Genomic DNA, 15,076 nt, shown 5'->3' with positions numbered 1-15,076 from the left:
AAAAAGGAAGAATTTTATACATGGAAGAGCTGCTGATCTGAAGAATCACTTTAGCAGTAAAAAATAAATCCATCTAAAATTACATAAATACATATAAATTTACATATGGAATAGAACTTCGTCCATACGTTTGGCATGGACAATAGGCAAAAATGAAGGAAGGGGGCTTGAGGCTTTTGAAATGTAGTGGTGATGAAAACATATACACTTTATTGGATATTTAGGGAAACCGATAATGAAATACTGGACAGGACTGGAGAGGGATGAGGACTGCTGCAAAGTGTGGGTAGGCAAAGTGATCACATACATAAAGCACATTCTAAGAAATAGTAGACTATTGTGTTTGGTTATTCATTCATTTATTTGTTTGTTTACAGTATTTCTATCCAGTATTTCAGTCCTCAGCCCAAAGGGCTGCTGTAGTGGAACATATAATCAGTAACACTAGGCTTCCCCTGCCCGCAGGCTTACAGTCTAGAAAGACCGACGCACAAGAAAAAAAGAATGGGGAGGGACGAGGAAAAAGAAAAGTCTTTCATCAGGGCTGGTGGAATAGTCCCGCTTCCCACTCTCATCTCCCACTGTACAGCCTGCTGGAATGGCTCTTGCTGGTGTTGAGGGAGGAGGAGGTTTCACAGAGCTGGTCTTGCAGCAGGGAACGGCCTTGCTTCTCCCTCTCATCTCAAGATAGGATTGATGGAAACTTGAAGTAATGCATATCTATTCCCAGCATAGGAGGACAGTACTACTCTTAAGCAGGGCCATGTATACTTTTCCACGCTATTACTTCCTTCAACCTCATCTGTATCTTCCTTTGCCTGTTCCTTCGGAGTTGCTCCTTCCTGAACCATAAACAGCCTGCTAGCTCCTTTCTGTTGATATTGTATAAGGCAGAAGAGAAGGGGAGGCTATGGCAATTTCTGCCTGCTGTATTGTTGGCTGCAGAGGAAGAAGCAGTTGCCTATTCTCCTTCTCGTCCTTGCTTGAGCTAGGAACATAAGAACGCAGGAATTGCCTTGCTCGATCAGTCCAAGGTCCACCTGGTTCAGCATCTGCTAATGGTAGACATCCAGTACTTCTGGGAAGCTCACAAGCCTGGCAAGAAAGTGACAGCCCATCCCCTGCTGTTTTGTCCTCAGCACCTAGGACGGGGGCAGATCAGGGTCTACTGGCCAATCTCTGTCTGACTTGCAATAGGTTAGCAACTATTTCTGACATCCAGCTGTTTAAATACAGCAGCAAATCCTCCTCCCACATTATCCTGCCCATGCATTAAGATTTTTATTGGAGGTCCTTCCCTAAGTACCATCAGGAACAGAAATACACTATGCATTTACTAAGGGGTGGGCCTTCTCTGTGGTGGTGCCCCAACTTTGGAATGCCACCCCAGAAGAGTTATGGTCGGTGCTCTCTTCGTTTTCTTTTCAGTGCCAAATTAAAATGTTCCTTTTTTCCCAGGCATTTTAACATTTAAGAATTTATTTAATTTTTAGATTAATTGTTGTTTTGCATTGGTCTGCTGATTGAAGAGGTTTTTTTTTGTTTTGTTTTGTTGGTCTCTTTAATTGTAGTTTTTATATTAGGCTTTAAAAAAATGTGGTGTACACTGCCCTGGGATCTCTTGCGGATGAAGGGTGGTTTATACATTTAAAAAATAAATAGCAAATAATAACAAAAAGCCTTGCCCCATCCTCTCAATTACACCATTAGTATCTCTGAACTGTAATGTCTCAGATGTAGATTTTGTACTGGAATATGCAGGCCCTCCCAGTGTATAGCTCATGGGTTTCAGATGGCATTGGCTCTGCTCCTTGAGCTGCCGTGTTGCACCTGTCTCTCCATAGTTGGTGGACCTCGGGGTTCTTATATAAACCAGAGTACACCCTGCAAGTCTGAAGACTGCCCACACCTCATCTAATCCCTCTGAACATGGAGACTCCATTCTGTGGTTGTGGCTAATAGCTGGTGATAGATGTATGTATGTATTTATTTATTACATTTATATCCCGCCTTTTTTCCTCATATACTCATGGAGGTGCAGGTCTAACCCTTTAAAAAGCCATCTGTAGTTGTGAGTTCCATATGTTACACCTTAGGCAAAGAAGATCATCCTTCTGTCCTGATTTGTCGGCCGGGTAATTTCATTGGGTGACCCTTACAAGTTTCTTCCCCAGTAGTATATGAGAGGGGGGAAGTACTCTTCTCTCCACGCTGATTTATAATTCTTTTAATTTTCATTCATGCTCACTGAACCCCAGCCTTTTCCCCCTCTCCCAAAGTGCCCAAGTACTTCAACCTTTCCTCCTATGGCAGCTTTCCCTAACCTGTCCCCTTCCAGATGTGCTGGACAACACGTCCCATTATCCCAGCTTGGGCTCCCTTCCTGTGATCATTTGCACTCCCCTTTCTATGTATTTTCCAGCTCTTCCGATATACGTGGTAAGGCTCCTTGGAGAGACGAAGCCCAAGAGTGGTGGTCTTCCCACCCACCTCTCTCTCTGTCTCTCTCTCGGTTTTGCTGTAGAAACTAGTATAAGCTCCAGCCTACCCCCCCTTTTTTTGTTTGTGGCCAGTCACTTTTGCCAAGCATGCCTGCATTGTTTGTTCTGAGCTAGAGCTGAGCTTGTTTTTGCTTGCCAAGACATGCATTGTGTTCCCCTCTTCCTTTCGAGTCTGTGGAGAAGCGACCGCTACTCCCATGAAAACAAGCACAATCTTCTGGCAGGCCTTTTGCTGGGGTGGGGTGGGGGGCTTTGAAACACACAAAACCCCTCCTCTGTGCGTGTGTGTGTGCGTGCGTGCGCGTGCGCACGTGTGTTTTTACAATTCCTGCTGCTGTTACTAACTTTTCTTCAGTACAATCAGAAATGGCTCTCCTCTTCCCCCTGCTTCCCAAATATATGGAAAAAATGCTGGTCCCCAATAGAACTCTGTATAGTAGCAATGTGCCTGTATAGTAGCAATGTGCATGGGAGATAACTTCCAGATTCCTAGGTGCGCGCATTACAGGATATAAAATCCAGCAGCAGAATTTTGGCACTGATCCTGCTTGCCAGATCGGACCAAAGTTTGATCTCTGGTCCAGCACTGAATCTGTCTGTCAGTAGTCAGTTGTTTAGGAAACCTGGAGGAGCTGCTCTGTTTGTGTATTCCTCTTTGAGTGTCTATTAGGAGATGGCCCAACAGCATACTGCTCCTGGCTAAGCTGGCTTTGCAAAGTTACCAGCCCAGCTAATGCATGTCAGGGTGTAATGTGAGCCGCATATACAGGCAGAAAAATAGAGAACCTGTTCTTATATAATGTACAAAAAAAATCCTACTTACTTCCCTGGAAACTGTCACATGAAGCTCTCTTCATGTGAGTCAGACGCAGTGGATCATCTGGCCCGACGTCATCTACTTTGTTTGGCAGAGGTCTTTCTGTCACCTTTTGAAACTGGAGATGCTGGGAATTGAACCTGGGACCTTCCACGTGCAAACAGTGGCCTCAACCACTGAGCTGTGTCTCTTTTCCAAAGGATTAATGTCAGAAGGTTGCCTTATACTGAGTCAGACTGTTAGGGTGCAATCCTACTTATGTTTAGACAGAAAAAAGTCCTACAACGCCCAGCATGCCCCAGCCAGCCATGCTGGCTGGGGCATGCTGGGCGTTGTAGGACTTTTCTCTGTCTAAGCACACATAGGATTGTGCCCATGGTCCAGCTAACCTCCTGTTGTCCACTCTTGACTAGCAGCTGCTCTCCTCATACCTCGGATCTTTCTTTAAATCAGAAGTGGGGGAAACTGATGCCCTCTGGATGGTGCTGGACTACAACTCGCATCATCCCAGACCATTGACCATGCTGACTGGAGCTAATGGAAATTGGGAGTCCAAGAGATATCTGGAGGTTGAAAGGGGCTCCCCACACATGGTTTGTGGAGCTGTAGGGAATAGAATCTGTCACCACCTATATGCAAAGTATGTGCTCGAGACTGATCTACAGCCCTCTCCTTGAGAGTGGCCATTTACAAGTCTGGGTGAATCTCCTTTTCTTATCGCTCAAATGTGGCTGAAACGCCAATGATTCAGGGCCAGTTAACACAGCCAGCACAATCAAGTGCTAACATTTTTCCTGACCTCTTACTGCTAAAAGACATCCTTATGCATAGAAAGCTAAACGTATCAGGGGAAAAACTAAATGCTGCTCCCGGACATGTTAGTTTTCTGTATGTGGGGATGTTTCTCGCCTTCACCCTCAAGAAGTACAGTCTAGAAAAGCTTTACCACTCGATTCAGCTGACAGCATAAACTGGCCCTCAGTTGATGTGGTTTCCCCTTTAGAGACAGTTTAGCACTATTACCAACATCATAAGAGGTTAACCTTATGTACATTTCCAATCAGCTCATAACTTTTTTAGCCTCTGTGTAGAAACCTAGTCAGTGCCTGTGTCTTGTGCAACAATATGGATTTTATGGTTAACTCTTCTTCCTATCATAGAAGCATAGAATAGTAGGGTTGGAAGGGGCCTATAAGACCACCGAGTCCAACCCCCTGCTCAGTGCAGGAATCCAAGTCAGAGCATCCCTAACAGATGGCTGTCCAACCTTATCTTGAATGCCTCCAGTGTGGGAGAGCCCACTACCTCCCTAGGTCATTGGGTCCATTGTCATATTGCTCTAACAGTCAGGACGTTTTTCCTGATGTTCAGCCGGAATCTGGCTTCCTGTCACTTGAGCCCATTATTCCGTCTCCTGCATTCTGGGATGATGGAGAAGAGATCCTGGCCTTCCTCTCTGTGACAGCCTTTCAAGTACTTGAAGAGCGCTATCCTATCTCCCCTCAGTCTTCTCTTCTCAAGGCTAAACATGCCCAGTTATTTCAGTCTCTCTTCATGGGGCTTTGTTTCCAGTCCCCTGATCATCTTTGTTGCCCTCCTCTGAACCCTCTCCAGCTTGTCTGCATCCTTCTTAAAGTGCGGTGCCCAGAACTGGACACAGTACTCCAGTTGAGGCCTAACCAGTGCTGAGTAGAGGGGAACTAGTACATCATGTGATTTGGAAGCTATGCTTCTGTTAATGCAGCCCCAAATAGCATTTGCCTTTTTTGCAGCCACATCACGTTGTTGGCTTATATTCAGCTTGTGATCAAAACAATTCCAAGATCCTTCTCACTTGTAGTGTGGTTGAGCCAAGTATCCCCCATCTTGTAGCTGTGCATTTGGTTTCTTTTTCCTAGGTGCAGAACTTGGCATTTATCCCTATTAAATGTCATTCTCTTGTTTTCTGCCCAGCACTCCAGTCTATCCAGATCACTTTGAATTTTGTTTCTTCTTCCAAAGTATTAGCTATCCCGCCCAATTTTGTGTCATCTACAGATTTGATCGGCATTCCCTGACCACCTCCTCCAAGTCATTAATAAAAATGTTGAAGAGCACTGGGCCCAAGACTGAGCCCTGCTGTACCCCGCTCGTTACCTCTCCCCAGTTGGAGAAGATCCCATTGATAAGCACTCTTTGAGTCCGATTCTGTAGCCAACTGTGGAGCCACCTGAAAGTTGTTTCATCTAGCCCACTTTGAGCTAGTTTGCTCATCAGGATATCATGGGGCACTTTGTCAAAAGCTTTGCTGAAGTCGAGGTATATTATGTCCACAGCATTCCCACAGTCCACAAGGGAGGTTAGCTGATCAAAAACTGAGATCAGATTTGTCTGGCAGGACTTGTTTTTGACAAATCCATGTTGGCTTTGAGTAATCACCGCATTGTTGTCAAGGTGCTTACAGATTGATTGCTTTATGATCTGCTCCAGAACTTTCCCAGGGATTGATGTCAGACTGACTGGTCTGTAGTTCCCAGGTTCCTCCTTTTTACCCTTTTTGAAGATAGGGACAACATTAGCTCTCCTCCAGTCATCTGGCACTTCACCCGTCCTCTATGGTGTGACGTTTCCAGCTGCTAATGAGCCAGAGAGCTCCTGTAAATAATACCCCCCTCCCCACACCCACCCACCTGAGCAATGCCTGAAGTTATACTCCTTAGAAATGAGCCAAAATGCCCTCCGGGTTTTGTCTCCATATTTCCAGGGGGCAAAAATGGGGAGGAGTTTGACCATTTTTCAGAGGGCTTGCTGAACGTTCTCTAGAAATTTCACGCCCTCCCTTCCCTTTGGGCAGTGGTGTGGCAGCTGTGGTGGTTCCTCCTCCTCCTCCTCCACCTCCTTATTTTCATTGCTGCACTTGGTGGCAGGGGTTTCCCATTTTTTGAAAAGATGTGATGCTGAGGCCTCCAGCCATTTGGAAATGCTCTGTTGCTTGCAGCAACGGTGAGAATAAGTTTTCAAAAAAGAGTAAAATGAACTACTACCCCCGTCCTCCAAATACCCCCTTTCTTTTTGCCCCCCCTTTCCTCCCACCCCTAATTTTTAGGGCCAAAGTCTTTCTTCTCTGCTTCTTCCCGTAGCTTTTTGTCACTCGGTGGTGTCTTTTGGATCAGAGAACAGCGAAGTGTTTAAGAAATGACATAAAACAAACCAGCAATCTGGCATGGATTGAAACCAGCCATGTGGAGTGGAAAGCAGATGGGGGATTGGGGTGGGGTGGGGTGGTGGTGGGAAGAGGTGGCGGGAAGAGCTTCTGTTGAATTACTGAAAAGGAAACCTCATTCGGGTGAGCAGAGCTAGATCAGCTGAGCTGTTGGAGGTGGTGTGCGAGGGGAGAAATTTGTCAAAAGCCACATGACGGTTCTCCCTCTGTCTCCGCAGACACTCTTGAGATGAAAACTGAAGAGGAGGTGGATTTTTTGAGGGACCTTGCTGAGGCTGCTACTTCTGGAGGAATGGTAAGTCCTTATTCACATCCCTTGTTCTAGCTTTGTGCGTCCATTTCTGAAATTAGATGCACCTGGATGCCAATTTCTCCCCCACCGTGCTCTGAGGAAGCCAGCCGTTGGTTTTTATTCTCTCCTTTTCCTGCTTGTCCTCTTCCTGAAAAGGCCCATATTTTAAAACTTGCGCTTTGTTGCTGGGAGACCTTTCAGTCACATGACAGAAGGACTACCATTTGGGCCAGTTGATTCCCATTCTCTCTTCCCCCAAGGGTGGAGTTGTCACTGCACTCTGGCTTGGTTTGGGGTGATTCATCAACATGTGCTAGTGGACAGGCTTGCCCATTCCGGGGGTCCAGAGAACTTGATCGGGAGTCAAGGGGTGATGGTTCTAGCCTTTTCCGTTGGCCTATTTGGAAAAGGCACACCTGCTTGGCTTGTTTTTCCTCTCCTCCACTACATCATCCTTGTGTGTGCTGGAGATCAGCAACTGGCAGCCCAGAGGTGTAATCTGTCTCCCCCCCCCTCCGCCGCCCTCGATCCTATGGAGCCTGTTTATTATATACTTGGAGACAAAGGGCTCTATAACCACTCAACCTCCCATGTTAAAAGGAGTTGAAGCTCTGACTCAGTCCTCCCTGTAAACGTCTTACCTGCTCATTTCCCTTTTCTTGTGTCTTGACTTTTGCATGGGAATCAGAAACAGAGGCTGGTAAAGGTAGGAGGGCTCTGCCAAAGCATTGCTGATGATCATGCTGGGGTGAACGGGAGGAAAGCGCCCTTGGTCCGTGTCAAGAGTTCCCATGAGATTGAGTCAGTTGCTGGCCCTTTTTGTCCCTTGCTCATTTTTTTTAAAAGTGCCCCTCTGTTAGAAATTAGTTGCTGATCAGGGGCAGATTATATGTCTTGGATCGAAAGCCCTTGCATCAGGGAATAGGTTCCTAAGCATCTTGGACATCACCGGTGTAAATGACCAAGGCTTGGCCCAAGTGATTCTTGGCATGAGTTTATTTTGCTGGGATTGCTGTTGTGTGTGCTTATGGCACTTGGCAAGAATGAATCATAAGTTTGGACACAATTGCTGCCTAGCCCTCCCGGGCGTTTCCAGGGCTGACCCTTCCTGTGAGTCCTTTGCTTTTGGTCCCTGCTGACTGGCAGCAACTTCTGAAATGGAACAGCCCATGTCGGCTTGTTTGTGGAAGAGGTTTGACAGGCTGGTAGCTAGGCTGGATGGGCCCCGGTGCAGACGAAGGGGGCAAAAGTGTGCTTCCAGTGGATGTTGATCTTCCATTTGGTAGTTGTGGCCCCGAGTGTTTTTGTGCTTGAGCCTGTGATCCCACCCTGGGTGTGGTCTGAAGCTACATGATGGAGCCATCTTACTGAAGTTCAGTTGGCTGGGTTTGGTCAGCACCTTTGTGGGAGACCACCTGGGAAGTCTATGGATGCTGCTTCGAGTGCCATCATGGAAGAAAGGCAGCATATAACGCGATAAATAAAATGAAACAGAATAGTGGCCATGGCACCATTTCCCCCTTTTTTGGTTTAAATATTGTTTTTCTTTCTGAGAGGGAAAAAGATGGAGAAGCAAGGGGAGAGGAAATATAGAAGAGAAAAACAGGTGCACAGACAAAAGAAAGGTTGATGTATGTGCTTAAAAATGAAAAGTGGGCTCCATGTTAAGAACGTAAGAAGAGCCATGCTGGATCAGAACAAAGGTCCATCTAATCCAGCATTCTGTTCATACTGTGGACAAGCAGCTGCCTATGGGAAGCCCACAAGCAGGACATGAGTGCAACAGCACCCTCCTGCCCAATTTCCCCAGCAACTGATACAGAGACAATACTGGAGGTAATATGTAGCCGTCATGACTATTAGCCATTGATAGCACTACCTTCCATGAGAGTATTAAAGGTTTGATGCTACCCCTCTGGAAACATTTACTTATTACATTTATATCCTACCAGCCTTCTACCCTGGAACATAAGGGGGTTCCTGATTGTTTTAGCATTGCCTTTTGTCGCTGTCTGTTATTTGTTGATCACTTTTGTTTTGTTGCAACAATTTCTAGCAGTGTTAGACTTTTGCAGCAAAAAATGCCTCTGATGAAGTGGGCTGTATTGCACGAAAGCTGATGCCCTAATAACATTTGTTAGTTTTTGAGGTGCCAGAAGACTCATTCGTTGTTTTTGTTATTTTATTGTGTTTTAAGACCTATTATAAACTGCCCTTGAAATTTTAAATTGAAAGGCAGTATAGAAATAACTTATATAAATAAGTAGCATTCTGTGATGGTCTCCCATTCAGACATTCATCAGACCTAGACCTGCTCAGCTTCAGTAGAGTTGCTGTGTCATATGCCTCTGGCTAGACCCTGGGACCACCGGACCAAAATGATAGCTGTGTGTATCAGATGCAAATCTGCATGCGAGATTTTGGTCATCTTTACACTGATGTTTCCCCCCAGTATAATTGATGATGAGAGGCCCCCCCCCCCAACCACGTTAGATGCTTCCAAAGTAACAATAGCAGCTCTGTTCTGTTTTATTAAATTTTGAGAATGAAAATGCTATGCTTCTGTGTGCCGCCGGCATGCCTTCCTTGTATGTCTCGAGTGGGTGTTATCTTTGGACCCTTTGTGCACAATACTGTGTGAAGACATAATGTGGGCAACTCAAGGTAACTTTGGATTCCTCTGAGGAATGACATCCCTGATGGAGTATAAGATCTTAATGCATCAGATTACTTGTTTGAACAATACCCACAACATTTATAACTGGCCTTTTCCTCTTGTGTTTGTGGTTCTGCTATGGCAGTAGGTTCATATTCATCATCTTGGTTTGCTATACTGCATCTGTTGTCAATTCTTGTATATGGTTGTCAGTGGCAGCAAACAGCAGATATAACTATGAAAATGTGCTCTCTTGTGTTGTTAACCTGCTTTTGATGCTGTTCCTCTACGACAATGGTTTTCAGATATTTTCAGGGAACCCTTTCCACATTGACTTGTCTGCTCTGGAACCTGTAGACATGGCAGACTATTCTGGGCTATGTTCTAAGGCAGACGCTTCGTTCACACAGGACATAGGATGGGACTATGAGGCCTTGCAACCTCTCCACGTGGAACAGAGAATGTACCTAGAACATATCCAGAACAGTTAAAATAATTGACTTACTCTGTGTGTGTGTGTGTGTGTGTGCGCGTGCATGTGCATGCTAATCCTCAAATATGGGAACACATGGATATACGTGAAAATGGCTGTTTTGACCTCAAGCAGCTGCCTGAGTATGGTGGCTGTTGATGCCAGTCCTGGGTGCAACAGGTATACAGGCTCAATACCTGTTACAGGCATTACATTTTTATACACAGTGGTGTGCATGCGCTAGTGCCCGACTGTGCATATGGATTCCCTGGACTGGTGAGCATGTGAAGCACTAGCTCACCCAGACCCTAAGGTCGTTGTCTAAGGCCCTCCTCAGGGTGCCCCTGTCAAATGAGTTGGGGTGGGTGGCTACAAGATACAGGGCCTTTTTAGTGGTGGCTCCCTCTCTGTGGAATGCCCTCTGTAGAGAGACTGGCCTGAAACCTATGTGTGATCTTTTTGGTGCCAGATGAAGACTTTCTTCTTCTTTTTTTTCTTTTCCTTTTCCTCCTGGGCATATTAAGCACTGTTTTCAGTACTTATAGATTTTAGCACTCTTTTATTTTGCTGCTGTTTTTACCTTGGTTTTATGTGCTGTAGTATTTTTACGCTTTGCTGGTGGTTTTCTCTTGGTTTGATAATGTTTTGCTTTTATTCACTGTTTGCATGTTATTTTTTAATGTATGGTATGCTGCCCAGAGAACTTGGGTTCTTGGGAAGTTTTAAAGTGCAATCAATCAATCAATCAATCAATCGACTATCTCTGCACATACAGCTAATGGCCATTGATAAGACCTATCCCCCATGAATTTAGATTAAACTTTTTTTTGTTGTTAAAGCCAATGATAGCCTCCACCTCCTGTGGCAGTGAATTACATTGTTGTGTTGTTGTGTGACAAAGTACTTCTGGGTGGGGCTGAAGGAGGCCTCTGTGAAAGACTTTAGACAGCCCATCAGCGTGTGCTGAGTGCTACTGGCTAAGGGAGCAGCTGTCATTTCCACTCCTTGCTTTATGATTAAGAGGTGAATGCGAGAATAGAAAACATGACGAAGATGCATTTCAAGGGTGGTGCAGGGAGAACCTGGCTCTTGGGGGAAGCAATTCAGGCAGTAGAGTCCTCTTGCTGAGGCAGATTGGTAGAATAAAGGCTTCTTCATGCTCCTGTTCCCTCCCTTCTTCTTGAATATATTCTAAAGTATTTATTTGTTTGTGCATATTTATGACCACTTTATCCCTCCCTTCCTCCAAGGAACTCAGGGTGGATTACAAATTATCTCCCCTGCTTTTATCCTCACAACAACTCTGTGAGGTAGGTAAAGGTCAGAGGGAGGCCCAAGGTCACCCAATGAGCTTCATGGCTGAGTGGGGATTTGAACCCTGGACTCTTTGGCCCTAGTCTGACACTCTAACCCAGGGATGTCAAACCGCTTTCAGCTCAAGCACCTGATCCAATTTTGGAGAAGCTTTCCGGGGTGGCATTCCATCAGCCGGTGGTGTGCTTGGTACGGCCAAAATACCAGAATATTTTAGCATAAAGCTTTTACTGGTAGAAACTAAGCCTTAGGAGAAGCATGTTGACCTTTTGGAATGGGGACAAAACTGCACGGAAGCTGGGGCAAGATTGGTGGTTGGGAGAAAAGGAGTAGGACGGGAAGGGGGCATCCTCTCGGTAAGATTCTCAGCATAGTTATTTCTTCCATTTCTTATTAAAATTATTGAACAAATGTATCTTTTTCTCATAGTCATTTTTGGATACTCCAAGTCATGCTTAGTTTTCCAACATGTGAACAGAGTCACCATATAATAATATGGGGGAAAATGTACATCCTTGACAGTTTGGGTTTTGTTCTACAGTGTTTCAAGACTTGTCTTCCTCTGCCTTCAGTTCTTCCTGCTTCTTCTGGCTTCTAGGATGATTCAGATGTTTCAGGGACTACTTGCTGAAGTTCCCTTTGGTCAGACATAAACTAGGAATCTAAAATATGTTATGTTGGGTTGCTCATAAAATTGATCATGTTCGGTATAGTATATTTTAAAAATATAGTTTATTCAGACAGAAATTACAAATTTACTGACTCACTTTTTAAAGTTTTCAAATATAATGATAATTTTATGAGCAAACCATATTATACATAATATAAGTTTAGGAACATAAAGTCTGCTTTATGTTCCTAAAGCAGCCTTCCTCAACCTGGTGCTCTACAGATATTTTGGACCACAATGTCCAGCATTCCTGACCATTGGCCATCCTGCCTGAGGCTGATAGGTGCTGAAGTCCACAATTTCTGGAGGGTACCAGGTTGGGGAAGGCTGTCCTAAAGCAACAAAGTGACTTTACGTCTGTAAAGAGTGCCCAAAAATAAGTATTGCTTATTTTTCAATCCCCCCCCCCCAAGTTCTGTTTTTTACCTGAGAAAAACAGGGAAAAAAACCTGGATTTTTCCCCCATGGCTTTAAAATTTCTGGAAATTTTACATCTCTAGTCCAAGTAGAGTAGACAGTAGTTTGCTAGACCTGCTGTATAAAACAGATTATGAGAGAGCAACAAAGTACTCACGGTACTTTGCGTATATTATCTTGTTTTAATCTTTACAACAGTGGTGCAAGGTTAGTCAGTATTATTATCCCCATATTGCAGAGGGGGGTAGGGGGAGACTGAGGCTGAGATTCAGGCCACTCAGTGAGTTCCTGGCTGAGGTGAGATTCAGTAATGACGTGATCCTATGCATGTTTCGACAGAAAAAAGGCCTACAACGCCCAACATGGCTGGCTGGGGCATGCTGGGAGTTGTAGGCCTTTTTTTCCTGTCGAAACATGTATAGGATTGCGCCCTAAAGAAATAAACTGAGGACTTGCTGATCCATAGCTCAGTCCCCTAGCCTTTGCATCTGTTGGATCTGTTGGTAGATCTCTGGATGATTTGCAGTAGATCAGTGAGTGTTTTGGACTCCCAGTAGTAGGGCTGGCCCTACCAGTAGACTGAGTGAGGCGACTGCCTCCAGTGGAGATGTTGGAGGACAGAGACGTGTGTGCCGCATAGCCTGTCCAGCACCCCCTAAACTGGCCTGCTACCTTCAAGTGTGGTAGAAGTTGTTATCCCATCACGTTACCCCATCACTGGTGCCGAAGTAAGAGTCTAGTGGCTTCTTTACGTGGACTGGTGGAAGGGGCTCCATTTGCCTCAGGCAGCAAAATATCTTGGGCCAGCTCTGCCCGGTAGTTTAACAATAGCAAGCAGAAAATATAAAAAGAATACCTTGCCGTGGCTGGCCCTGCGTCAGCCAGTTTAGCCTCAGTGTTCCCCGCCTGTAAAGTAGCTGCCTCTGGCCACGTCTTTGTGCAGCTCTGCACTTTTAGAGCTGTGTTAGAATCCCGGCTCTATAACTCAGATGTAGATTTGTATATTCGGATCTTCCCAGTCTATTACTCACAAGTTGCAGTAGATCAGCCTTCCCCAAGCTACTGACCTGCCGATGCGGTGCACTACAACTCTCACCATCGACAGGCAGTCATGCTGGGATGATGGGACCTGTAGTGCAACATATCTGCAGGATGGCAGCTTGGGGAAGGATGCAATGGATTGTTGGCTCCACTCCCTTAACCTAACAGGTAGTTCATCACCAAGAGAACCACTATTTTGCACCTAGCTCTGGCTGTTGGTAGATCTCTTGGGGTTCTAATAAAAGAAACCAAAGTGTGTTGTAGAAAGCCGTACCTCCAGCTTGAAGTCTGTCCGCCTCTGCTCCATGTTGCACCCAACTCTCGGTGATTCCCCGAGTTAAATATCCTCTCAGTGGTAAGGTGCGTGGTTTTTGTTGTTGCTGAATTGACTCCTCTGTGATTAGGACGCCTTCAAGTTAAAAGGCACTGCTGGCTGGCTCAACTCACCTCTTATTATAGGTACTTTTTTGTGACTAACCCTCGGGTGTTTGCTTTGCACAGAAAGACTGTCGGTCACTGAGCTCCAGAAGAACATGCCCCATACTTCATTTCACGTACTTTCTTAGGAGCAGCCTGACTCTCATTAATACATTTGGTGCCTCTCACCAGTCGGCACTGGAGTGCTTTTTTCTTAAAAAACGAAACAAAAACACAATTAGCAATTGAAAAGGAGGAAAACAACCAGTCTTGCAAAATTAGTGGCACAGCTATATGATCCAAGATGGAGCTGCTATTTTCGTCTTTTCTTTAGTTCTCCACCGCGGGAGCTGAGTATGCCCCCACTTTAAATCTGGCTTTTCTGGAATGGGATTGGGAGTGCCAGGGCAAGTGGAAATTTTGCCGCAGGACCGGTGACCACAGTTTCCTGTTGCTAAGTTTTATGGAAATAAAAATGTGCGTGTGCACGCACACACAATACTCCCTGCACTGTACTGACACTACTTTAAAAGTCTGCTGAAGTGTGTTTAACCCCCTGGCACATTTAGATTCATAACTGACCCCAAAGGAGTATTAAAAATGTTTCTCTTGTGTGTAAAATTTGACAGTTTCACTAAAAGAGCAACTAAAGGGTGGCGGAGAAGAGGGAAATACTCCACTTCCATAGTGTGGAGGTCTATATGGATTATTTTTAGATCCATTTAAGTCTGGATTTTGACACAACTTCGTGACTTTATGCTGGAAGCTGGATGGTGGGAGTGCAACCTTCTTGGTTCTGCTGGACCTCTTGGATGTGTTGGACTACAATTCCCATCATCCCGAGCCAGCATGGCTCCAACACATCTGGAGGCCACCAGGTTAGGAAAGGCTTGCCTATACTTTTCAACATCTATATGAAACCGAGATCTATGATGATGTCAAGACAGACATTCTAAGGTTCTGTGGGTTGGAATGTCAGCTAGTCTGCAGAGTGGTGTAGAAGTGATCTTGGATGGGTTGTGGTTGTGCTCTCCCTGAAGGATCAGGTGCCCAGCCTGGGATTACTTCTGGACTTGTTGCTATCTGGACATCCTCCTGTGTGGCCGTTTCTTTGCCACTGGGAAAAGAAATTGGTGGTAAACCACTATGAAGGCTTCAAAAGGACAAATTTAGCTTGTTTTCAAGCTAAATTTGCCCTTTTGAAGCCGTCATAGCGATTGCCACCAAAATAAAGCACCGAACTGCTGTTCTTTCCCAGTGTCACGGAAGTAGGAGTG

At 45.2% G+C, this 15,076-nt stretch overlaps 1 protein-coding gene across 4 annotated transcripts in view; it reads left to right on the top strand.

Annotated features, from left to right (window-relative positions):
• The window catches only part of AKAP13 (A-kinase anchoring protein 13), a 366,785-nt gene that overhangs the window by 195,243 nt on the left and 156,466 nt on the right, over positions 1-15,076 (top strand). For all 4 annotated transcript variants that reach the window (XM_084817349.1, XM_084817347.1, XM_084817350.1 and 1 more), the window contains exon 9: positions 6,739-6,815. In XM_084817349.1, the coding sequence (XP_084673475.1) occupies positions 6,739-6,815 (77 nt within the window). The remainder of the gene's footprint in view (positions 1-6,738; positions 6,816-15,076) is intronic.

The sequence above is a fragment of the Heloderma suspectum genome, chromosome 11 (genome assembly GCF_057233095.1).
Source record: "Heloderma suspectum isolate Gila_16-S chromosome 11, 16-S_ref, whole genome shotgun sequence".
NCBI classification, from domain to species: domain Eukaryota; kingdom Metazoa; phylum Chordata; class Lepidosauria; order Squamata; family Helodermatidae; genus Heloderma; species Heloderma suspectum.
Note: the sequence above shows the minus strand (reverse complement) of the source record. Positions and strands in the feature narration are given on the sequence as shown.